The sequence below is a fragment of the Protomyctophum bolini genome (genome assembly GCF_963924005.1).
Source record: "Protomyctophum bolini genome assembly, chromosome: 3".
Classification (NCBI taxonomy): Eukaryota; Metazoa; Chordata; class Actinopteri; order Myctophiformes; family Myctophidae; genus Protomyctophum; species Protomyctophum bolini.
In genome coordinates, this window is record NC_137864.1 from 21,528,153 (window position 1) to 21,555,528 (window position 27,376).

A 27,376-nucleotide genomic window follows, 5' to 3' on the forward strand; every position below is an offset into this window, starting at 1 on the left:
CTAATGCTAATTTTAGATTGGTTAAAGTAGCCTTAAAGCCCTCCCACCCTCTTCCTTTCCCTTGTCCGCACAGATGCGGGAAAGGAAAAATAAGAAGAAGCTAAGCTAGTGTGCGAGTTACGTTATGCAAAGATGAAGCGAACTATTGTTGATTTATTTTAGGAAGCCACCGCCTGCAGTCAATAGTGTAGTCGCTGACGTTGTTGACATTGTCGTTGATAACAGCGACGCCGACGAGAATGCCAACAGACCACCTGTAGCTAAGAAACCGAAGAGAGCATATTGCTTTAGGAAAGAATGGCTAAAGGAATTTGAGTGGCTTCGGTTTGAGGACGGGGCAAATGGGCAATGCACTGTGTTCCTTGCAAAAAATGCCCGGAGATGGCAGGTAAAACTGCATTTGCAACTGAGACAAAACATTTCAAACATGAGAGCTTAACAAAACACGGAGGCAGATGTCGGGACAGATGTCGGGACAAAGGTGTTACCCCAAAAAGTAGGATTGGTGAGGCTATAGGTCGACAGAATGCTGCTGCTCTCTCAGCCCAAGAGGCAGAGCTGAAAATTAAATGCAATACCGCATACACCATAGCTAAAGAAGAGCTAGCCTTCACTAAGTTTAAACCTTTTCTTAGTTTACAGAAAAAGAATGGCATTGACATAAACATGACTTACGCCAATGATAAGTAATGTGCCAACATCATTGGCGTGATTGCAGACACGTTACTGCTGGCCCCAGGACAATGCATGACTTAAAAATCACACCTATGTGAAGTGAGGCGCTCTTTATCGTTCTCACGAAGAACTGAATTCATGTGATTGGTTGGTTAAATTTGTCATTTGGTGGACATTTGATGAGACCTGTGGGGACAACCCGGCATGTGATGGACTCTGCAGTGCTCAGTGCTACATTATACTGTTTTATTAATAAAATGTATCGCGTTATATAAATTGTCTGTGCTCCTTACTTTTTTGGTATGTGCTCCTAATTCTTTGCTAGTGCTCCTAACTTTTTAATTTGGGAGCACTGGTGCTACCAAGAAAAAAAGTTAATTTCGAGCCCTGAGGAAGGATGGATGAGGAAGGATCAACATATGGAATGTCAGAACACGTTCCGACATATGTGACCAGAGTTGACTGAGAGGCTGCCATAGCGCAAATTCCAGCTTTTCCCCAAAATGAGTTAATAGCACAGGCACTCTTCACATACTAGAGCATGAAATAAGTGTCAGAGCTGAAATCGAAATAAATGCTTAAACATGTAGCTAGGTGTAATGTTAGAGTCCACAAAAGTGAACCTTTCAAGCCTGTTTTCTCAACTCGCTGTTTTCAACTCGCTGCAGACATTACTCTATAAAGCCATATCTCCAAAACCGGTGGGTCAAACTGAAGCTATGATTCCCTGCTTTCATATGACATGAAAAAAAAAGGAAATTAAAAAATAATAATCCAATGGCAGTCCCGCGGTCAAATTTGGTCACATACATCCATATATGGAGATCTAAGGGTTTGGATGTTTGAGTGTCGCGGTGTACATACAGTCGTCACAGTAAGAGTTCCCGCAGCAGGGGATGACCACAGCGTCAGCCATCAGGTCGTTGCAGATGGGACAGAGCAGCTCGTCAGGGATGGGATCAGACTCGTCCTCCGATGACGACTGGTCCCTGGGGACGAAGGGAGGACGCTCCTTCTTGCCCAGCGCGTACGCCTCGCTGCAACACACACAGCTTTGAGTTGAGTCATGTAGTTCAATGTTTGAGTGTGAAGAGTGAAGTCAATGTCTGTAAAGCAAAGGCCGACGATTGGTGGGGAACGGTCCTGAGTCCTACAGCCATTCAGAGTGGCTAATGATGTTGGCCATTCTCTATATAAGAGAGGGCAGCACGCAGATTTGAGTTAAATTTGAGTTCCGTTTCCTTAAAGTTCTGTTCATGTTAAGGAGGTAAGCTCTTGTATTTTGTTCTCGTTAGGTAAGATATTATTTTGGTTTAGTTATTTTTGATTTATTTCAACATCAGTTGCCTTGAAAACCTTTACTTTTTGATTGTACTTTATGAAATGCACCTTAAATTGTTATACCTATTTTGTTAATAAATATATATTTGCCTTTACACCCTTAGTTTGAGTGGCTGCTTGGGAGTTGGGGAAGGCGGGAGTGTCATATTTTCATGTTGTGTATCACGTATCAGGCCCCTAGACTGGTGCATAACAAATAGCTATAACATAAAGTATAACATAAAAAGAAAATCAGTTCTATAGACGTTCTCACATTCATGACTAATGTACACGTTAGGAGTATGAAATGGAACGTTGAGACGCACACGGTTGTTGCTTCCCTTAGCCAGTTATTATATTTTGTCAATCTTCTTCAGACTGCAGGTCACTTGGGGGGGGGCAGGCACCTGTCTTCGAGAGTGTGTGTGTGTGTGTATGAGAGAGAGACGTACGCGTCGATAGCAGGGATGGCGTACTCTCCGGTACTGGTCAGCATGGCTCCCTTGGTCCCAGGTTCAGCTTTGACCATGAAGCTCTGTGGGATGCCTTTACTGACCTTCAGCTGCTTAGGAGCCTCGATGCTCTTGTCCTACACACACACACACACACACACACACACACACACACACACACACACACACACACACACACACACACACAGGTTTACAACAAATGCAATGTCGGAGGTGGAAACAAACCCAGATATAGAAGCAATTTAACCAACTTGTTCGTCTGTTTTTCAGGACAACAGTGTTTGTTTGGCGAGTGTGTGAGTCGGGAGGTCTGGGGACGCGTGATTATGAATCCCACCACCGCTCTAAGTTAGACCCGCCTTACAATGTGTCCGATTGGCTCCCGAGCAGGCATAGTTTTACTGAGGTTAGGCATAATAATAATAATAATACATTTTATTTATAAGGCGCCTTTCAGGGCACTCAAGGTCGCCGTACAGATTAAAAGCAGTACAAGAACACAGTTAAAAGCAGGAAAAAATAAAACTAGGGCACAGCTTGCAGCAGAAGACACAGAGGTCACACAGAGTCATAGGCCTGCCTAAACAGGTGGGTTTTGAGGTGAGTTTGAAATATGGTGATAGAGTCCATGTTTCTGATGTCAGGGGGGAGGGAGTTCCAGAGGTGAGGGGCAGAGCGGCTGAAGGCTCTTGAGCCCATGGTGGAGAGACGGGCTGGGAGGACTTTCAGGGTGAGGGAGGAGGCAGACCTGAGAGACCGGATGGGGATGTTGACGTGGACAAGGTCAGACAGATATGGGGGTGCGAGGTTATGGATGGCCTTGAATGTGTGGAGAAGGATTTTGAAGTCGATACGGTATTTGATGGGGAGCCAGTGGAGTTGGTGCATAGTTGCAAAAAACAAGAACTGTCCAATCACAGCGGCAGAGCTTTCCTAGAACTGCGGTGGGAACCATAATAACGCGTCTGGGATGTATGGTGTGTGTGTGTGCTTACCATGGTCGGTAGTAAGGGACACGCGCGGATGTAGTGGCCCGCCTTCCCACAGCGGTAACACATGTAGTGGGCAGGCGGGGGTCCGAGGGCCTTCTTGGAGTAACTGTGTGGAGAGAAAAGACCACCAGAGACAAGAGGTTTACACACACAGCGGTAACAAACACTGTTAGGGGGCTCATATTTCATCATAACACAATTGGAAACTTAATACGGCTCAAATGTGTTAATAAAAGTTATTACATGGCTTGGTTGAATGCTTGATTCTGATTGGTCAATCGCTTAATTCAGCGGTGAGTTTTCTCAACATAATGACCGCTCCGCCCCGCTTGATTTACTGCTGTTTCCAACATGACAGCCATGTCAAAACACACTAGTGACACAATGTCATTTACAGCTAAACATTGCTCTCAAAAATGTTTTTGAAAACATTTGAGCGAGAAATAGACGGAGCAGGACCCGAAAATTGATTCTATTTGATCAACTCACTTCCTTGTTTTCCCGACAGTGCTCCAGCCCTGCAGCTGGGCAGACACAGCCAGCGCCAACTTATGGAATACTTTTTTTGTTGTGTTTTGGGTCAATATATTAATTTATGTTAGGTAGCCATAACGTTAACGTTATATGTCCCAAAACCCTTTCAGGATTTGAGCCGCTTTTTGAGCTTGTAGATCTGCTATTTTGTATACCTTTGAATTTTGTTATGTACGATTCCCTTCAAACGGGGCACAAATACGCTTAAATGTCTAGGGAACAAACAAGCGTTCTAGAGCCGCTGTGTGTGTGTGTAGGTTCTACTAACTGTATAGGGTCATAGTCATGGTTGCGTGCGCGTGTGTGTGTGTGTGTGTGTCTCTCTACAGTGTAGGTTCTACTAACTGTATCGGGTCAGTCATAGGTGTGTGTGTGTGTGTGTGTGTGTGTGTGTGTCTGTACAGTGTAGGTTCTACTAACTGTATCGGGTCATAGTCATGGTTGGACTGAGAGATCATGGCTCTGATCTTGTCGTCCTCTGAGGCGTTGGCTTCAGCCAGGTTAGCAGTCTGAAAAGTTGAAAACACAGCAGAGGAGAGAGACACAGAGATGATGATGATCCGTCATGCTCCTAAACCCTTTAGCTAAATGTAACCCCAGTAAAAACTAATTGAAGAAACGCCCCCACCGCAGGGAAACAAATGAGGCCTGAGCGTGTTATAAGGCGAGCCTTTCTGGTTACCGATGCCATCTATCCATCTATCTATGTTTTTTCTTCCCGATACAGATTCTGATACCTAGAACTTCTGGACAGTGGTTCTCAAATTGGGACCCAGGGACCATCTGGGTTCCTAGTTGTCTACTGGCACCGAGGTTCTAAGAATCTAGAATGGAACCAGTTCTAAAACCTTTGGTGGAAAAGGGGCCTGACTAGTGTACAAATGAAACCAAATGGACCCTTACAGGTCTGTAAATCTGAGTGTAACAAATGAAACCAAATGGACCCTTACAGGTCTGTAAATCTGAGTGTAACAAATGAAACCAAATGGACCCTTACAGGTCTGTAAATCTGAGTGTAACAAATGAAACCAAATGGACCCTTACAGGTCTGCAATTCTGAGCCTGTACAAATGGAACCAAATGCACCCTTTCCAGTCGATTTGGTACCATTTGTGTACACTCAAGAATTATGGGGGGGTCCTTGGAATTAAAGTTTGAGAACCACTGATGTATGGATACATACAAAATTCCATCAATATTTGTTAAAGTGCAGTCTACACATTAGTACAATCATAATGTAAATAGTACAGTACAATCATAATGTAAATAGTACAGTAAGAGTATAATACAGTAGTGTGACTGAAGCAATCAAAACATATTACTGTACTGTAAATTACATGATATCATGTGATAAATACATACTATAACTCGCCGATACTTATAGCAGCATTTTATGCAGATACTGGTATGGGTATATACAACATGTTATATGTGCTGGACAGAGTGACCCACACACACAGACCGTACCTTGGTGAGTTGGGCCAGAGACATTGAAGGAGAAGAGTCCGTCTGAGGGGAACCAGAGTAGAGACATTAAACATGTTAACGTTAAAAACACATTTGGTTTAACAGTTCCACCAGGGAGCCAGGCTGCACTCCGATTGATCGCTACAGTGTTCTGTAACCAACGTTACCGCGATTGATACGGTGATCGGTACCCAGCATTACCACGAATGCTACGGTGATCGGATTCTGTAACCAGCGTTACCACGATTGCTAAAGTGATCGGTACCTTGGATTACTCCCAATAGCTACGGTGTTGTATTTATTTTTACTTTACTCTGACGCTATGGTGCCTGCACAGCACTGACTCAGCATCAAGGGTTGGATAAACTAGAATTGATTCCCGAGCGTGGCACGGCTGTGGCTCACCGCTCCAAGAGAAGGGTCAAATGTGGAGAACAAATCTTGCTTTTACAGCAATGTATGTGACAAATAGGACTAACTTTTTGGATACAAAAAGTTTGAATTACCGAACATGGTGACAAAACTGAGACGGACGGAGTGGACGTTTTTTTCGTCCAAAGAGCCTTCAACGTTTGTCAGTGTGTGTAAAGCACTACAGTAAAGCAATACTTTAAATATTCAAATGCAGTAATAAAGCACGGTGTTCACAGGCGTGTACGTAACATAGGCTGTGTCATAACATATCTGTTTTTCTAGGTGTCCAGAAGGTGGCTGCTACCTGGTTCAGTTCCCCATGGCTTCATTGGATCGACTCTGCTGCAAATTATCTAGCATTTACAACCCGAGGCCGATTCTGCAAACTCCTTCTACTAAATCCTAGTTTAAGTTTTCTGAAAAACAGTCATTATTAAAGTTTCTCTCTCATCGTCTCCGTCTGGTGGAATACCTCAAATGTCCAAAACTGCTTGCTTTTCAGTATTCCGTTTTCCAGTAGCAGATCAAGCCTCGAAATTTGGCACGATTGCTTTTGTGTGACATTGTAGTAATATGTTAAAATGTTATGCCTGACAACAGTGATATGAAGCTTCCCTAGTTAACCCGCATTCAGGACGGGAACCCCTTTGTGTTTTAAGGATCATTATATTTTAGCAATTGAAAAATATCAGATCTGCAACAACAAAAAATAAACGTGAAAAAAAGGCTTTGAATATATATTCTTTCAGAGCGAACGTTTTTAACTAAAATCTTTGCTTTTCAGGGGACCCCTGGAACTACATATTTCCAGATGGTGGTCGACAGCCAAATAAATATACTTTTTGGGGTTTCCTTGACATGAAAATGTTTGAGAACGAACGACTGACAATATAGAAACATCTAGAAAAACTCTAAATGAGTTCAAATCTATACTATTGAGCCAATCAAACGAAGCTATGGGAAGACAAAGTGGAACGGGGTAAGCAGGTGCATGCCACCTTCTGCGATGAACCTAGAAATAGTCGTTTATGCACAGGGCATATTCGATGAATCTAGATGTACAGTAATTCATGCAAGGGCATATTCGGCAGTCGGCACAGTGTGTTTCCAACTGACATAACACCACGGTCCATTTACAAGGGTAGGTTTTTTGCCCTTAAAAAACAATGATGTCAAGACAACACAAACATGTAGGAGAGAACTATCATTTTTCACGGTCTGAAACCAGTACGTCTTTTGCACACCTATCAAGACAATCAAAGAGAGAACCAGCCGTCTTTAAATTCAGAAATAAAGTTTGAATTGAAAAGGAGAAAAAAAACACAATGTTTAGGTCCAGCGAATCTAAGGTTTCCATCTGATGATCCAGGCTATGCAGTTTCTCTTCTACGTTTTTTGTTGTTTTAAACATCCAGAAAGAGCATCAAGACATTGTTGTACGATATTTCAATTAATGTATGTACATCCTGTATGTTCTAATAAAGTAGTAGTTCACCCAAAACAAATATTTTCTATGAATTACACACACCTCATGAAGCCTTGAATTCAAGGATTCTTCTCTCTTGTCAGGAGCCAATAATTTGATGATCGGCTAATTTATCCCATTTAGAGCAGAGGTCAGATTATTATAAAAAAAATGTAGATCTGCAGGGGTATGCACTCCATCTACTGACCAACAATTATTGCCTCACGAATGTGACAAACTAACGAAATCTCATTGAATTCAAGGCTTCATGCGGTGTATATTTGATAGAAAATAAGTAATGTTTTGAATAAACTCTGTAAGCCTTGTGTCCTGTAGATCAACACACATATAATTGATACTTCTACAACGATTACTTTGCTTTTGTTAAGGAAGGAATACCTTTAGGATACGATCTGTATTTCTTTCTACTTTATGAATAGGTACCATCCAGTCCACCAGTCATTCAGGGCAAGCAGCAAAGCCAATAAGATAACTTGTGAGCACAATCATTCAATGAGAATGTGAAGAATATAAACAAAACTGTTTATAGTTCCAGTGACTGGCTCTACCAAAAAACTGTTCAAGGATCCTTTGACCTTTTGCTTAAAAATAGCTCTATACTGCTTTTATTAAGACTTGAGGAGTAATGCTCGTCTATACCGTAGCAGAGGAAACCTGAGAACTATGGGAGCAATGCCTTACATACGCAGGAAATATAACTTCTCACTAGCACAATGTTAACGGACGCACTCGGAAAGCCTCAATTTATAGCTTACTACGGGGAGTACAGATTCACATCAACAAATACTTTAATTTATACCCGTCGTACAGTGGTTTTGTCCCCCAAAAATAGCAGATACACGTGCTGACGACACATCGACCGAGCTTTAAAAAAAACCTGACGGGGAGTGGTGAGAGGTAACCCAATGAACAACACCGATCCCGGGCCGAGGCAGTGCTTTTTGCAGTTAAAACACACAGGGATAATCTGATGTGTGTGTGTGTGGCTCGTGCACGGAACCACCCAACAACTTTATTGACAGGTTCTGCAGCTTACAAGCGTACAGGACACACTCGCTGCTACAAGACGAGCTTCCGCCAGCAGCAGCAGCAACGACCGTGGACACGAACCTCCAGAGGAAATCACTTTAGTTCCAGTCATTACGATTAAAGGATTCAAAGTCTCAAAGAAGTGCCATGATCATGTCACAAGGGTTACACCCAAGTTCACACGACAGCAAACTGAATGTAGAATGTCTACCGTCGCTGCGATGTATGTACCACACCACAAGTTCATGAAAAATGACATAACAGTGCTGCTGCACCGGCAGAATACATTCAAAAGTGTGTGTAGATTGTAGAATAATCTTTTTTTTTTTTTTAACCTGCAGGTGATCAGAAAATGAAGACGTAAGTCCATGTTCAAGGCATAATAGAAGAATCATCATCTCAATGTTTGAGAAAAATTGTACAGTTATAAAAAAATAAAAAACAACAACAGTTGTCAGAGTTATTGAACAGGCAGGGTAGATTATATTCACGTTTAGAACTAGAGAAAGACTCTGGACAACCAGTGTGTCGTTCCTATTTAAACCCCCTCACACCACCTCTAAAGCAACAGGACACTGTGTAGAGGTTTGGGTTGTCATGATGCCAGTCAAATTGGAGACATGATATTGTCTCAGCTGTGATGTTGATTAGAAATGAATAGCGCAAAACAAATTGTGTCTCACTTACTTCCATTGTACAATGAAACGGGTACAGGCTTTAGTTTAGACATACTATTGGTCCGACTGTCAGACCGACAACCTATACCTCAAACCCTAACCTAACCATAACCGCAAGCACAGAGCAGTGCATGTCCGACCGTTGTTTCCACATGTCGGTCCGTCTAGTCTGTGTGTGCATCCCCAATGGAATACCTCTCAGGGTCAATCTTTTAGCACCTAAAAACGAACGCAAACTAAACTGGTTCGGACAATAAAAGTATGGTCTTTTGTCAGGAGGAAATCATATGCCCAAATAAAACGGGATTCAATTAAAAGAAAGTAGCAGATCTACAAGATCAAAACATGTCATGTTTTGAATTTGTGGATCTGCTTTCTTTGTTCGTTTACAAGTAGCTGCTCCTGAGATGGAACGCGCCTGAATTAGGCTTGAGGCGCAGTGAAATTTCCAATTGTCTTATGCACTGTACGAACAGGCTTACTGTTTAAAGGGGGGAAAATACTTTCTGATGATTTTTAGAGATGTTGTTCTGGCACAGATACCCGTGGCGAGTATGCCAGTCTATGTCACTCCCTTACCATGCAATTCGTCAAGGTATGAGATTTAATTTACAGTAGTAAATTGAATCAATGTTGCACTAATGCTTTTTATTCTTACTGTCCATTTACATTAGTTTACTAACATTATTATTAATGGATTTTGTATCTATTCCTAGATCAGTGGTTGTCAAACTTTATCATTTCAAAAGGTTTCTGCCAGCATTGCCACTGTCGCAAAACTGTTGCTTTCTCAGGATGGGACAATGTGGGGTCTCTGCTCTACATGTAAAGTGTCTCGAGACAACTTGTTGATTTCACACTTATGTGTATATATTAAAAACTGAATTGAATTACAACGGAAGTATATGACACATTGATGATTCATTTCTATCCAACAGGATTATTTTACATAATCAGATAAGTAAACAAGCCTCAACCTCTACCAAAGTGTCTCATTGCTTTATACTTGGTTTGTACGACGGTGTTAAGCGCACCAGTCTGTCAGATTGGCCGCGGGACACCATAGTACCACATAGCATAAACTGGGCATCCGTTTTTGTAGTTCATTTACACAGAATTAATTTAAATTCCCAGCCACAACCTTTGTACTACACTGCCTCGTCAAAACACACCATCATGAACAAAAACAATAGGTATTTTCACATGAAACAAAATGACAGTGAAAACAATTCAAACAATAGTTTAGTGCACATAGGCCTGGTCAGAAGCAGGCTACACACAATACCGTTTTCAATATGAAATACAGTAAAACACAGTAAAAGGTTTGATTAATCACTCAATGATGACGTGCCAGTATTGTTAACAGCATCGTTCAACAACTTGTGCTTAATGGTGTCGGGGGGGGGGTTTCTCTGCAACAGCCTGCCGTTTCTCTGATGGTTCAAATGTAGGAGGTTTATCATTTCAAACAAATCAAACGTACCAAGGCGCCCGCTGGTCTAGTGGTCCAGGCGCATGCTACATATAGGCCTTGGCCTGACAGCGCATCGCATGTTACAGTCCCGTTCATGACCATTACTATTATTCATTTTATTTTTAACCGTGCATGCACACGTCTGAGGGAAGCCACAAGGCTGCAAAATGTTAATACATTTTATTCTTCTAGATTCTCCATCTGTCATTTCAAATTGTTATTCAAATATCGGTTACATATTGAAAGAAACCGTAGGCACAGATGACATTGGCACAGAGGAGGGGATCACTGGCAAACTGACATGGGTGTGAGAGAAAGGATGTAGTCTTGTAAAATATAGCCAATTAAATTAAGTGCCAGCTCACATCTTTATGACAGTTTTCCATTCTGACCTGAGATCAGATTCTAAAATGTCTAAGTCAGTCGTTCTTCAAAAATAACAGACCTACAAGCTCGTAGCTCGCCACTCGGTGGCGCGCTATGAGCTTGTAGATCTGCTATTTTTCAATAACATCAAAATGGGTTCCCGCCCAGAATGGGTTAACATAAAAAAGGTTGAGCACCACTGACATAGAAACATAGGTTAAGAAAACCTTTAGGATTGAGAAGTTTTTTTGTGTTTTAGAAAACTTTTAGGATTTAGAAGTATATATTTTTTTCTTTTTAGAATAGGCTTAATGATCATTATGTCATGGAGAGGAAGAAAATATTTTCTAAAGTTTCTTATGTATATAGCCAATCACGACCTGTTGTGGTGTCATAATTCAACTTAATGTCGATACACCATACTGACTATTAAAAAATAAAAGGTTGCCGACCCCTGGCCTAAATGAATAATATAGCCATCAGTGCCAAAAAAAGGAAATTTTATAAATCAAGTTGAATCGTGACCTTAAAAATAAATCACAGGTCAAATCGAAACGTGGCAAACCGTGACAGCCCTAATTGTCATCTCATCATTCCAGATTGCTGAACCAGAACCAATCGTGTAGTTTTGGGGGAGAGAGAAACGGCGGTCTGCGTTTGACAGGCATAGCAGTGAACTTTAGTAGGATGGTTCCCCCGACACCGAGAACAGTCAATGCATAAAATATACACAAACACTGTAATAAAATGTACGTAGGCAACACAAGTGAACAAGAGGTTACACACAACTCACAGAGTCATCGATAATCACATCGAAATGCTTGTCGAGGTCAAAAACAAACTGGTGTTTTTAAGGCCAGAGAAAGGTGTGTGTGTGTGAGAGAGAGAGAGAGAGAGAGAGAGAGAGAGAGAGAGAGAGAGAGAGAGAGAGAGGAGAGAGAGAGGAAGCAGTGTGTGTGTGTGTGTGTGTGTGTGTGTGCTGTTTTTCGTTAGTTTTTTTACATACTGGTCTGGAAGCTCCCGCCACGACTGTGTCAGAACGATCTCTGCAAAGACACAAAATGGAGGAGAGGATCAGTGACGGACACAACATGGAGGAGGAGAGGATCAATGACAGACTTGATTCAGTGTTCCCACACCTTTAATAATCAATTTGATAACACTTTGTCAGAAGTTTTCGGAAGTATTTTACCACATTATCCAGGCACTTAAGGCTCATTCAGTCTGGATTTTCGGTGGTGAGGTGACTACCGCTCCGGTGGTGAGGTGACCACCGGAGATGAAATAACGTTGCGCTGTGGTGAGTAAAAACAGAGATCAGGGCTGGGGCGGTGGATTGCTCTTCATCGCGGCTTGTGACGTCAGGTTGTAGTTCGATGGTCACCTCATCACCGAAAAGCCAGACTACGCTTAAGGGTTGCCCACCTGCCACTGGCAGGTAAATCAAACTTTACGGGTTACTTTTTGGCTGAGACCTTAGTGTCAACCTCATGTGAACCAACAAAATGAACCGACACAGTACTTTTATAGTACACATGAATAGACATAATAATTACGTACACAATGAACGTCCTGCCAGCCGGCTTCACTCCTCCGATGGGCGTCCGTCTGACTATCACTGACGAGTGTTTAGGAATGTGGACCTCATCGTCTGTGTATTCTGGAACAACACACACATAACATCCAGCTGTGACATGGACACGCAAACAGACAGCTTAAAACAAGAGATACACACAGGACTACCATTTTTGCGGCGCCTGGGTTCCGTTGGGCGCTGATGGGACGCTTGTTTTACAGCGCCGGTTACTACTAGTAGGGCGGGGGTATATAACCTCACAAAACTATGCCTAAACCTAACCCTAGTAAAACTATGCCTAAACCTAACCTCACAAAAACTATGCCTAAACCTAACCCCAACCTGTCCTGTAAAACAAACGCCCCTCAGCGACCATCGACTCCCAGGATCCACACAAAAGACTCACAGATACAAACCCTAAAACAAGAGATACAGCTGTAGTATGGACGGACACACACACACACCCTAAAACACAACACACTAAAACACAACACAAACATACAGTTGTCATGTGGACAAACACCCTAAAAACAAAGAGATGAATCTGAACTGTGGACAAACTGATCCCCTCTATTGCCAACTGTGTTTTAGGGTGTGTAAGATTGGGCCAAGAATAAATCCGTGGGACGCCAGTCAATGAAGTACAATAGGGTTCAAGTGTGGTCAAGTTTAGGCCTGTAACAATGATCACACAATTATTTGAGATGATCGCAATCATTTTTGCCTAATCGTCTCCGTGTTCAAACATTTTCCAAAAAGGGCAGATCTACAAGCTCACAACCGGCAAAATAAAAAATCTTTAATCATTCTCAATTACTTGTAACTAGTGATGGGAGAATAATCTGCAAACACATCGGTATTGGCCGATATTGGCCTTAAACCGAAATATCTGTAAAATATCGGTTTTGAAAAATACATTTAAAAAAGCCTGAAGATGCTTTTTGCTATGATGAACACTGCAAATTATATCAGTGTTTTCTGACAAGTTGGAATTTTTTTAAATAAAAATACATTCAAGCTGTTCATGTTGGGATATGAGCCAGGGCCAGCATTACAATAATGGTGCATCCCTAGTTTTGGAATAGAGGCATTGCTTTTTAGAAGCCTTTTTTCAGAATGGCCACAATTATTATATTTTAATACAGAATGAGATCATATCGACATTGGTTATATCTTTTCGGCAATTACAGCAATTAAAGCAATCAGATATCGATTCGATATCTGCCAAAATGTCTCATCGGTACATCACTACTTGTGACAATTAATCGCCAACTGAGATGTGTGATCGTGACAGCTTAGATGATCATAAGTAGGGGTGCACGATTATGAAATTATGACCGATAATAACCGATCTCCGATTATTTGCAGGGTCATATCTGCCGATACCGGTTCTGACCGATTCCGATATTATATAGAGGACCACAATGGAAACAAGCCTATGCCCTATAGGGGCTTATGATTCATAAGCAGGGTTCACCAACATGTCCGTACATGTCTGTGGCAAAGACTTGGTCTTGTGATGATGTCTGTGTCAAATTTGAGATCTTCTGTTTTACACACCATTAGAATGTTCTTACAGACCTGTTATGGTCATTCAGGGCTATCTATTTGCGTTTCTGGTATTATTATTGTCCACTAATTTTGTATGTCCTTAGCAAAAAATGTAATGTTAACAAAAAAGTCCACCACAAGCCAACATGGCGATGACACCCTGATCATAAGGTAAGCAGTGATGCTAATAGGGTGCATTTTGCATCCCAAAACTCAGATTATAGATAATGGACCCATCTGTGGCATGGACCTTTCTTTCTGGGGGTCCCATGGACGCACTAGTGTACTGTAATTTGGTGCCATTTAATTGACTTCATGTTTGCATATACTTTGCACTGATGCAAAGTAACAGTGTTCTAACATAGTTCTCTTTGCAATTGTCAGATTTAGAATTGAGTTTATTTGTTTCAGATACATTTTCTACACGAATAAAACCATACTAGATGAAATAGGGAGTTAAATGCAGTAATTTGTAATATATATATATATATATATATATATATATATATATATATATATATATATATATGACTCAAAGGTGTTGAAGCAGGACTGCTGTTGAAGCAGGATGCCCATGGGACCCAGCTAAAAAGACAAACAAGACTCATACTACGACTGAGTCGTAGTAAGTAATATTAGTAGTAATATTATTCTCTTTCTATATAAACAAAACTCTTACTACGACTGAGAGTGCGGATTGGGATAAAATGACCACCCCTGGGTCCCGGGACCCATTACATTGAAAACCTATTCGACCTCTGATCAGAATAAGGTTAAGTTTACCTTCTCTGGTCTGCGCGTTGGTGATCTGCAGGTCACAGTCCGTGGCCTTGAGCCTCTCGCGGGCCATGATCTGCCTCTTGAGCTCGTGCAGCGTGATGTGGAGGCCATCGAACGTCACCGTGTTGTAGTCCAGTTTGGAGGAGAACTTATAGTGAACACACGACATCTTTACCAAACACTGTGGGGAGCGAGTCAACCAATTCAATTATAATATATATATATAATATATTAACAAACCACAGAGCAGGGCTGTTTAATGAGGAAACGACCAACAAAAAGAAACGGCTAGATTAGGAGTTTTAAACCGTTATATTTTATCAACCATTTATCATTATCATTACGATTGGTATCAAAAACACTGAATAAACAAGGTGGTTATGATGACAGAACAAGGAAAGGGAGGAGGGGGTGAATAGTGGGGGGCTAAGAATATGAAAATCCTTTTTGGGTTATTTATGTTTTATTATTATAATAATTATTCCCAACAGAAAAGGACAAAAGATGGCGAAGGACGCCTTCTTTTTAAATGTGTGAGAGTCCCAGAGAATCAAAGCAACAGTCCATTTGGTTTAAACCCCGAACCAGGTTTCGAATCGAACCGAGCCGAGACAGACGAAGTCCAAAAAATAACCACAGAGAAGGTCCAAAAAAATAACCACAGAGGGTCCAGACTAGAGTCCACTGTTTCCACGGATCGAGCGGAGCCCCCCCCGGCGGGTCCTGGCCGCTGTAACCCGGACAGCAGCAGCAGGCCTACGGGGGGACGAGCAGTCCTTCACCCGGGTTGGGTGGTGGTGTTCCTCGTTATGGAAGTCCCAACAACGACAGAGAAAACAAATCCAACTTCAATTCAAAAAGTCCCAACAACAGTTAGTTAACAGTAGTCCCAACGTAAAAGGTCCAAATATTAGAGTCCTAGAACAAAACAAAAAAAAGCAAAAGAGGAAGAAAGGTCTGCTAGCTAAAAGGCTACGCTAAGCTAGCGGCTAATGATGTTAACACATTGAGAACGAACAGCCCGTCGGATAATAAGACCCGGTGAGGCTAACATGCTACATGCTAATGCTAACGCGACGCTTTCACAGAAAACAATGTTAGAATGAATTTAATGAAATGAAACCGCGACGTTTTTAAACTCCTCGGGCAGAGCAGAAGCAGGGCGGCGTCGTGGGGGTCCGCGGGGGTCCTCCTAGTGCGCTAAATCCATCAATGTGCGAATGTTTCCATCATGTCGGTGTTTCTGTTTCTCCTCCGTCCTAGTCTCCTCGCGCTGTTTCATCAAAATGGCGGAGCGGTCACGTGAGGTCGCTCGCGCAGAAGGAAACGGAAACAGAGTTTTGAAGTTCATGTCCGGTTTTTAAGGTTGCCATATCTTACGAGAGATATAAGCAATATGGAAACGAGCAGTCACACCAGTGGTTCTCAAACGTTTTCATGTCAAGGACCCCCAAATGACACAAATAAGCCTGTGGACCCACATTTGCAAAGATATGCCAGGGATCCCCCATAAAGAGAATATTTATACGGCCCGCCCCCGGACCCAATGGCACTTTGAGAACTATGGGTCTACACTGTATACATTGACACCACTGCTAGTCAATGGCACATATGATAACGAGCACCAAAAGAAGCGAGAGCAATCAGCTATCAATATGCATCGGCTATTTGAAAATAGCAGATCTACAAGTTCACAGCGTGTCCCCTGTCAAAGCCTATAGCGGTTCCAACCTTTTTACGGACAATATGCCACCCAGCAGTCCATTAAGATAAAGCAAGGTGCCATTGCCATTTTGATTGATTGATTGAAATATGTATTAACAGTTTGCAGAATTACAGTAGGCCTACATTTCAAGCACAAACTCAATACAATGACTATTAACTGTGAATGAATGAATGAATGAATGAATGAATGATTAAGCATTACACTTGTTTACAAGAGGGTCCACCATGTTCAATTCATCAAAACATTTAGAGACGTACAAATAGACACACACTTCTATATAGTCAAAGAACAGAACAGGAATTCATCATAAAGGAGGTAAAAAGGGAAAAGAAACATATACAGTGAGGGGAAAAGGGGGGGGGGCAGTGGGGGGGATTCAGATTTTACGGGGGCCAGTTTCGAATTGCAGCCGTCCGTAGGTGCCCTTTGAGAGTGGTTTTGAAGGAGTCAAGGGATTCGCATGTCTTAATGACTGTTGGTAGGGCGTTGATTGGAGGAAGGCCCCTCTTATCCTGATTGGATGAAGGCTGGGCCCTCTATAGCCAAAAACAAAACCTATGGTATTTTGACCCCAGGGGTTAACTGGGGACAGGGAGGAACTCCTTATATGGTCAGCACACTCTATAGTAGGGATGATTATATATTTTTTTAAAGCATTATTTGAACTAAGTGAAATGACTGAATATACCATTACATGTGATGAATACTGTAGTACAAAGGACCTAAATATAAACAATCCATGGTGCTTTCTTGGGTTATAAATCCTCTTACCAGACCTTGTATTGAACTGTAGGCCTACATTCCTGTGCTACTTTTTTGCAAACTGCTAATAAATCAATAAAGCAATCAATCAATCAAAGACCACACAGATACTTTTATAATATATATTTAATGTAAACAATGTTGCAGTACGACAACTGCTCTTATGCACAGACAGGCCTATGTAGACCTATATAGTGTGCACAAACGCACAAACGCGCGCGCACACGCACACACACACACACACACACACACACACACACACACACACACACACACACACACACACACACACACACACACACACACACACACACACACACACACACACACGCACACACAGTCACACACACATACAGAGCACTAATGCTTTTAATGGAGTTTCTATTCTGGTTTCAGGTCACCAGAGAAGGACGGAGACACACATGGACAGCCAGGCATGACCTTGTCTGTCTGTCTGTCTGTGTCTGTCTGTCTCGAACGCACGCACGCACGCACGCAAGCTATAGCGTCAGACATGAACACGGTGTCCCCAAAACACCCATCATCGTCATGTCAAATGTCTATTAAAAGCACAAGGAGATGAATCACAGATGGGGGCCATGGCTGAAGGGAAACAGAAAGATCACCGGTTCGAGTCCCAGTCTATTGGTCCAAGTGCCGCCCTCTACTCTACACGATTGTCACATATCTCAGCAGGTCACCAATTTCACCGTAACACCGCCATGCTGGAGTGACCGAGTGTGAGTGGCAGAGATTTGGCTCTAGGGTAGGTATACCCTCACAAAAAAACATGCAGTAATCCTGCTCTCTAAACTGCCTCCCCCTGGTCAGCTGGGGCGTCTGATGGAGGGGAAAGGAACTGGTTGGAATAATGTGTTCCTTCCACGCGCTATACGTCCTACCGGGGAATCTCCCTCCATTCAGGTGATAAGAACTCCTCCTCATGCATCGAAGGAAGGATGAGCTCAGTTCGGGGCTCTCCCCAGGTTGGCAGAGTATAGCCGCCTTTGGTCAAACCATGTGACTTCCATTGGAAAAGCATTGGGAATTTGGGGCGGACAACGGACAAGACAGGTGTCTTTCAGGTGTGAATGAGGCCATATCAGTTTTTCCCCGCTAGTTCGGGTTCATCATTTCTGCTTGGAGAGACCAGATTGAGGTACAGTAGGAGGAGGGTTAGAGGGCTATAGCGCCCCTTGCGTTCTCAGACTGGGGTGGTCCTCCGGCTGGCGGCACAGTTTCCAGTCAGAGAGTTATTCACGTCGTTGGGCGTTGCCGCCACAGCGTTATTCACATTGTTGCCGGCGGCGGCCACGACTCTCCCCCCCACCTTGCCGTTGTCCCTGGGGGGGGCAGGGGCCTGCAGGGGCGTGGTCATGGCGTACAGCATGAAGTCGGGCGTGATGGACAGGCCCCTCTGCAGCGGAGGCGTGACGGACCGGCCGCTGAGCGGAGGCGTGACGCACGTGACGCCCGGGGGCGGAGCCAAGGCGTGGTGGTTCTGGTCGACGCTGTCCCGCGGCTGCAGGGAGGCGTGGTGGTGGAAGGAACCGCCTCCTCCGCTGTAGTTGCTACGGTAACTGCACCTAAGACACCATAAGACAACATTGATTGATTGATTGATTAAAAATGTTAATTTCACAGTATATGCAGAATATACATTTCAGACGAAAGCACGTAAAGTCAATACAAAGGGTCCACCATTTTCAATTCATCAGATTCACATTTAAAGACGTACAAATATGCACTTCTATAAATTTAAAAAAGCAGGAAATCATCATATAAAGGAAGTACAAAAGGGAAAAACACGTACAGTATGGGAAGAAAGGGTTGGGGGGGGGGGTGTTGGGGGGGGGGACACTCCCCTATTTCCAGGGGCCTGTTTCCAATTGCAGCCGTCCGTAGGTGCCCTTTGAGGGTAGCGCTTTTGAAGGAGTCAAGGGATTCACATGTCTTAGGAAGTGAGCCCAGTGTCTGTGACATCATGGACACTGCTAAAATATCTATAACCACATATTACAAGACCCCAGGAAAGTGTTCAAAATCTTCTAAACGTCATTAACATTTTAGAAAAACGGGTTGAAGTGTCCCTTTAAGTGACACCAACATATTCCCACCAGACATACTGTAGATTCACCAATGCAACACTAGGCAATATACCTTTTATACTCACCGATACCGATACCAGCGTTTGAGGCAGTATTGGCAGCTTTACCAATACTGGAATATCGGTATCGTAAAGCAACTCTACTCTTCGTATGCACCTCCTGCTGGCCTTTTCCTGCCGGAAAGAGCGGGAACAGGAAAAGGAGGCCAAAAAGAGCTGGGGAAAAAACAGGAAAGGAGGGTGAAAAGAGCGGGAACAACAGGAAACGAGGTGGAAAAGAGCAGGAAAAAAGGAGACCAAAAACAGAGGGAAAAACAGTGGGGAAAATAGGAAAGGAGGCCAAAAACAGTGGGAAGAACAGGAAAGGAGGCCAAAAACAGTAGGAAAAACAGGATAGGAGGCCCAACACAGTGGGAAAAACAGAAAAGGAGGCCAAAAACAGCAGGGGAAAAACAGGAAAGGAGACCAAAAACTGCTGGAAAAACAGGAAATGAGGCCAAAAACAGCAGGAAAAACAGAAAGCAGGGCCGAAAACAGCGGGGAAAAACACGAGATACGGTCACAAAGAGACAAAAAACACATGCGATAAGGCGGTAAAGAGCACCTCCTGCTGCGGTTGTAGTTGAAGTAGCGGTTGCGGTAGAAGGAGGAGCTTCTCAGGACAGGCGGAGGCTTCCGGACGGAGGAGCGTCCGTTGGTGCGGAGCTGCCGGTGCTTCTCGATGAAGACGTGCACGGCCAGGACTCCCGCAATCTCGGCCATTACGAAGGACAGCGCTCCGAAGTTGAAGGACCAGCCGTACTCGTGGGTCTTCTTGCTGTCCTGCTGGTTGTCGCCGGACATGGCCGATATGTAGACGATGATGCCAATGACGTTGCTGAGGCCTGATGGTGGGAACACGAGGCACAGAGGTGGATTGTGTCACGAACTGTATAGTCTTGCATTACCAGACTGTTGCCTCCACAATTTCCAAACGCTTCATCATACAGTCTGGGCCGACGGAAGAGCTGTCATGAGTCGCGCACATTTATCCTAATATCAAGAGAAAACATCTAAGTATATATAGCTTGTTGCTTAGCAGAAAAGGAAATAAAAAAAATAAGCTCTAAAGATATTTTAAAATATATTTCCGTGAACGGAAATGGCAGCTTCCGCTCATGGGGGCTATAGGTCCAGACTATATAGCATTCGGAGATTGTGGAATAGTTGTCTGGCTACGTGAGACTACGAACTGTATTGTCAATCTGTCATAAACTATAATCTGTGTACTGTGTACTTTTATTATGTAGTGATGCCCTAGTGTTTCCTGTTCTGCCTAGTGGTGTTTGCATGTCTTGTCTCACCTCCCTGTGATCAATGTGTTTTTCCACCTGTGTCCTGTTAGTCTCCCAGCCAATCCCAGTGTTGATTGTTTGTTCTGTTCACCTGTGTATTGTGATCCCTGTGTCTACTTTAAACACTCAGTTCCTCATGTTCCCTGCTTGAGTAGATGTTGTTATGGTGTTCTGTAAGTAGTGTTTCCAGTCCTGTGTGTACTCTATGTTACCCTGAGTTTTGGGTGAATAAATCCCTCTGCCTTTGACCTCCTGCCTTTGACCAGTCTGGTCTGCATTTTGGGTCCTACTTCTGAGTCGCACCGTGACAGATTGAGGTGGTGAAGAAAGGTTTGCTTCCTCTGGAAACTGCCCTTGGTTGAGGCAGTGGGTGCTCAGCTTTGATTGGTTGAGGCAGAGTGGGTGCTCAGCTTTGATTGGTTGAGGCAGAATGGGTGCTCAGCTTTGATTGGCTGTGCCCTTTTTTCATTTGAGCACCTGCCCCTCTAAATGTATGTGCACGCCTCTGGCGTGCGTGCGTGCGTGCGTGCGTGCGTGCATACCTGCAGCAATAAACAGGATCCCAGCCGTGAGGATGATGTTGTGTCGTCTCTTGTAGAACTCACTGGCAGCGACGCACAGTCCTCCGAGAAACAACAGACACACGCTGCATATGGGAAACAGGCTGGAGGCTCTCACTACACCTAGAGACAGACAGAAACGACAGACACGTTGATGATGGGAAACAGGCTGGAGGCTCTCACTACACCTAGAGACAGACAGAAACAACAGACACACGCTGCATATGGGAAACAGGCTGGAGGCTCTCACTACACCTAGAGACAGACAGAAACAACAGACACACGCTGCATATGGGAAACAGGCTGGAGGCTCTCTCTACACCTAGAGACAGACAGAAACGACAGACACGTTGATGATGGGAAACAGGCTGGATGCTCTCACTACACCTAGAGACAGAAACAACAGACACACAGACGATGCATGGAAACAGGCTGGATGCTCTCACAACACCTAGACAGACATAAACGACAGACACACTGACGATGGGATCTACACCTATAATTTTTTTTTCTCTTTTCTGCCCTGCAAAGCAGTGGTTCCCAAAGTGGGGTCCAGGGACCCCCAGGGGTCTTTGAGGGAGTTCAAGGGGGTCCCCAGCAGCCAAATGATAGTTTGGAACCAATTTGTACAAACTCCATTTCCATAGGTTTTACAATATATAGGCTAAATTGAGGGTCCCATGAGATAGAAATGCCATTAATTCGGGGGGGTCAATAGCCTAATGCATGTCAAACTGCGGGTCCTTGAAATTTAACGGGTTGAGAAACACTGCTAGAGCCGTAAAACCTTCTCTTATGGGGGTCCCTGGCACATCTCTTCAAATGGGTGTTCGCAGGGCTGATTAGTGTCAATTTGGGGGTCCTTGACGTGAAAAAGTTTGGGAACCACTTTGCGATGACATTGTTATGTCATGAAAGGTGCTATATAGTGTATTATTTAGAGAGGAGAGGTTTAGTAGTACACACACACACACACACACACACACACACACACACACACACTAGAGAGAGGAGAGGTTTAGTAGTATATACACACACACACACACACACACACACACACACACACTAGAGAGAGGAGAGGTTTAGTAGTACACACACACACACACACACACACACACACTAGAGAGAGGAGAGGTTTAGTAGTACACACACACACACACACACACACACACACACACACACACACACACACACACACACACACACACACTAGAGAGGAGAAGTGTAGTAGTACACAGTACACACACACACACACACACACACACACACACACACACACACACACACACACACACTAGAGAGAGGAGAGGTGTAGTAGTACACACACACACACACACACACACACACACACACACACACACACACACACACACACACACACACACACTAGAGAGAGGAGAGGTTTAGTAGTACACACACACACACACACACACACACACACACACACACACACACACACACACACACTAGAGAGAGGAGAGGTTTAGTAGTACACACACACACACACACACACACACACACACACACACACACACACACACACACACACACACACACACACACACTAGAGAGAGGAGAGGTTTAGTAGTACACACACACACACACACACACACACACACACTCAGTCAGTGTCAATGGTCAGTTGGAACCAGTAAATCGTTGTGCCCAGTTATTTGTCTCATCGGAGCCCATTTCAAGGTGACACAGTAAAGGGTGAGGTCGTGTCCACTGGCCATATATGGAGCGTGTCTTATACAGGGTTTGATGAGGTCAGATCAATTATGGAATGTCAGAACAGGTCAGCTCCACATATGGAGATCTAAGGCCTCACTCACACTGTTGCAACATGGTTTGACAAAACATTTTTGGGAGGGGGGCACAACACAGCCATCAAACAAAAAAATGTTGTCAAACCATGACTTCCATTGGAAATGCATTGGGCGGCCATTAAACACGGACAAGACACAACACACATTACTTGCAACAGTGTGAGTGAGGCCTAAGGGTGGCAGCGGGTGCAGTGTCTTGAGTGTACAGGGTTTGATGGAGGGCCCAGGTAGGGCCAGGCCTTGATTTTCGGGGCCTGTTGTGAACTCTAGTTTTCGCCGGCTCCTGGGCGCGGCTGCACTAATAACTTTGAGGCAGGCCCGTCTAGAGTTTAAATGAAGACAGGTATCGGTCAAAAGGGAGACATCGAAGAGGAAGATGGGGGAAGGATCAACATATGGAATGTCAGCACAGGATCTGACATATATGCCTATACTAATATTGATGACATCAGGGATCTCGATATATGGGCTTAATTGCGACAGCAGGTCGCATTGCATTCTCTGCATCTCCATCCCTGATGATGTCACGTGATGTCATGAGACCTGGTACAGATAGCGTACAGTACACACACATACAGGTGTATTTATACTCACGTAGGAGGTACTCTGCTCCGTCCTGTTCATAGTCATAATCCTCTGGGAAGTGTTCGATGTCTTTACACACTCCTTTGTACGTACCTGTATACGCACGCATGCACACACACAAACACACACACACACACACACACACACACACACACACACACACACACACACACACACACACACACACACACACACACACACACACACACACACACACACACACACACACACACACACACACAAATTTGAGCACCAATGACATAGAGACGTAGGTTTATCAGAAAACTGTCATGATTTAAAAGACATTTGTATAGAATCTGGTCTCAGTCTTAAATGGGTTAATGCTATATATGATTGCTTTTAGCGAATATCTTAGTTTTAATTCAATTGAGTCAACGTGTAAATGTAAAAAAGGGTAACTGTAAATACGCCTATGCTGCCTACGGGACTCGCCCTGCGGCCTCGCTCCTGCATGCAGCAACACAGCTAAAAACACAGCCCTCTGGTGTAATCCTGCTAAATTCAGCAGTGAAAAGTGCTTTTTCTAACAGTGCAACATGCAGTGAAAGCAAACACACAGTAACGTGTGTGTGTGTGTGTGTGTGTGTGTGTGTGTGTGTGTGTGTGTGTGTGTGTGTGTGTGTGTGTGTGTGTGTGTGTGTGTGTGTGTGTGTGCGCGTGCGTGAGTGCGTGCATCCGTGCGTGTGTGTGTGTGAGACGATCAATAGTTCTCGGCACTGAACTTGTTTAACGATGTGGACAGGCTATTGATAAACCACACCCCCTGTCAGCCAATCAGCTCTGCCCATTGATCAGTTAGGTATCGATGCTGCCGTGGCCTCATGTTGTCATGGTTACCATCACCACAAAACCTATACATAAAAATACTAACCATAACCACACTCTTTTTCTGCGTCCGTGCGTGTGCGCACGTGCGTGCGTTCGCTCGCTCGCTCGCGCGTGTGTGCATGTGCCAAGTATAACTCAGGCACCGTTTGACCGTTTGACCTGACTTCAAACTTGCCACGTGTGGTCACTAATGACCCAGGTGTGATGTTAGGTCACACCAGAGCCATCTAATAGAAGAGTTATGATATAGAGGGGGTGGAAACGGAGCACTCGAATGCTGTTCATGCAGCCTGAACTGAGACAAGCTGTAGTTGGAAATACATTGTTTTCAACGAGGGCGGTGCAAATAAGAGCTATTTTAAGCATGTGTGCAACATGACACCTGTTTTAAAGTATTGTACAGTAACAACTAAAGTCTCTTTAATGTTTATGTTGTACTATTACTACAAAACAATCTAAAATAAAGGGATTTAAGATCATTAAAGATGGGCTGTTGCCTGAGTCCAGTGCATTTCTGCATACTTCCGGTCCAGGACTTGTCCCAGTTGGTTGTCCCCATTCTCAATATAATAAGTTTATTAGCTTAAGTTATGGCAAATCTGGGAAAGAAAATGCTTACCACTATAGCTTTCTTCACAGATGCGTCCATAAAGGTGTCTACTATCACAGAAAAAATATGTTCCAACCCAACTCCCTTGGGAAACTTTGTGACAGCTGCTGAAAGTTGGGGTACCAATATCAACCAATATAAGGCAAAAAAATGCCCATAGCCGTCATCACAAATGTGATGAGGTCAGCACAAGTGGCTATGGCCGAATTTAGCCCAAGGAGTGTTTTTCATGCAAAACTAATGCTTGCAATGGATTCAGCATCATGATGTTCGACATGTCACATGCTACTTAAAGTATAATGAAATTTGGAATTCTTTGCCTTATATTGGTACCCCAACTTTCAGCAGCTGTCACAAAGTTTCCCAAGGGAGTTGGGTTGGATTTTTTTTTCTGTGATAGCAGCCTAGATACCTTTATGAACACATCTGTGAAGAAAGCTAGTGGTAAGCATTTTTTTTTGCAGATTTGCCACTTAAGCTATATCTTTACCTATAGAAGTCTATGTAGGAGAGCCGCCATTGTGACACGCAAAATACAGCAGGGCTGTATTTTGCGTGTCTTAAGTAGCCTACCAAACCGTCCTTTGAAATGATATGGGTTGAGAATCACTGCTAGATTGGGGATCCTTGACGTGAAAAAGTTTTTGCTCCACAGTCCAGAAGTCACTTTTAACCTACCTTCGGTGCAGCAGGTCCTCCACAGCCCGGAGTGGGTGAGAACCTCCTCGTTCTTGCGGATGGTCTCGTTCTCCAGGTGGTTCTTGGGTCGACACATGCCGCGCGAGTACAGCCAGTAGTCCGTGCCCACGGCGATGGTCATCAGGCTGAAGGCGCAGAAGGCGCCGGCCGTGGTCAGCAGCATCATGGTTCCCTGGTAGCGGCGCACCCTCATGATGCTGCCGGCCGGGGAGGCCGCTGAAGCGCCCTCCTCCTCCTCTCCCTCCCCTGAGCGGGGATTCTTTATAGCCTTTACAACAACGACACGCTCTTCCCTCTGTTTCTTCTCCTCCGCTTTGCGACGTTTTGGGAAGCGATCCGAAGCAGCAGCTGGCTGCCAAGTCCACACCATCTGAGGAGCGCGGCGGGATTTACGCACATAATATCCTTCTCCAAAATGGAACTTCTGGGTTGTGTTGTGGATGTGTGGATGGATGGAGCGGTGGGTTTAATCTGTATAGCCTATAGGCCTATACCTCTCGCCTCTCCCTCCGTGCGGTGTGTGTGGTGTGTGTGTGTGTGTGTGTGTGTGTGTGTGTGTGTGTGTGTGACAGTGTCAGCCAGCCTGTCAGGGTCGGTCAGCCTGTCAGGGTCGGTCACACACAGTTCAGTTCATGCGTAGGCTACTGGAAAGTGGGAAGGGAAGGTCTCCATGTCCACGGAAGCGCGCAATAAAGAAAGACCGCACGTAAAATAAAATAAAAACTATACAATTTCAGTAGATTGTATATGCCTACAAAGATGGAATCCGGGGCGAAATAAATCTATTCGGAATTCATTTTAGAATAATTTAGTATCCGATAATTACTTCAAAATATGTGCGTTGGAATCGGAAACTATAGCTGGTAATAAGGTAATTAGTGGTAAACATAACAACGGAGAACTTCATGGGTAAAGTTGATCTGTTTAAAGAGATATGCAGTCGGATGATCCTACCAGGCTGGTTGGGAAGGTCTGTCTGTCTGTCTGCTTTATCTACTCTATCACACACAACCAAGTGCACGGCCCGCACACCTCTCCTCTCCTCTCCTCCCCTTAGTTTAGTTTAGTTTAGCATGGCTCAGGTTAGAAGTCAGGGCTAGAAACCAGTCTACTCACTCTGTCCCCAAAGGAGTTTGGGAGGGGGGGGTCGCCAGGTAATATCACTTTTTTTTTTTTTTTTGTGATAATCCTCCCTACTGGAGTGTGCTGACCTTATAAGGAGTTCCTTCCTGTCCCCAGTTAACCCCTGGGGTCAAAAAAGCTTATGGGTTTTGTTTTTGGCTAGGTGGCCCAGCCTTCATCCAATCAGGATAGAGAGGGGCCTTCCGCTGAAGTCATGATTGAGCGGGGGCGGGCCTTGGTGTGTGTGCTGTGGCCTGTCGCGTGTCGCGTGTCCCTATACGTAGGCCTAGTGCATGCATGTGCACATCTACCGGGGCGGACCGTTTTTTTACTCCAAATCACCCAAATCACTGAATGCTCCTTTAATGTGCAACATTTA

The 27,376-nt window shown here is 44.0% G+C and overlaps 2 protein-coding genes across 4 annotated transcripts in view; both read right to left on the reverse strand.

Annotated features, from left to right (window-relative positions):
• The window catches only part of LOC308312700 (uncharacterized protein), a 36,321-nt gene extending 20,238 nt beyond the window's left edge, over positions 1–16,083 (reverse strand). For all 3 annotated transcript variants that reach the window (XM_080759391.1, XM_080759390.1, XM_080759389.1), the window contains exons 1-8: positions 14,818–16,083; positions 12,468–12,567; positions 11,914–11,953; positions 5,462–5,503; positions 4,415–4,503; positions 3,464–3,566; positions 2,448–2,584; positions 1,540–1,712 (exon numbers count right to left, since the gene is read on the reverse strand). In XM_080759391.1, the coding sequence (XP_080615517.1) occupies positions 1,540–1,712; positions 2,448–2,584; positions 3,464–3,566; positions 4,415–4,503; positions 5,462–5,503; positions 11,914–11,953; positions 12,468–12,567; positions 14,818–14,983 (850 nt within the window). In that variant the 5' untranslated portion in view covers positions 14,984–16,083. The remainder of the gene's footprint in view (positions 1–1,539; positions 1,713–2,447; positions 2,585–3,463; positions 3,567–4,414; positions 4,504–5,461; positions 5,504–11,913; positions 11,954–12,467; positions 12,568–14,817) is intronic.
• Positions 16,084–18,506: 2,423 nt separating this feature from the next.
• Positions 18,507–26,041, reverse strand: LOC308312348 (voltage-dependent calcium channel gamma-3 subunit-like; the record flags this gene model as incomplete). The annotated part of the gene is made up of 5 exons (XM_080758953.1): positions 18,507–18,888; positions 20,014–20,293; positions 21,286–21,426; positions 23,727–23,810; positions 25,855–26,041. The coding sequence occupies 5 exons, from the start codon at positions 26,039–26,041 to the stop codon at positions 18,507–18,509; spliced, it is 1,074 nt and encodes a 357-aa protein (XP_080615079.1).
• Between the last annotated feature and the right edge of the window lie 1,335 nt (positions 26,042–27,376).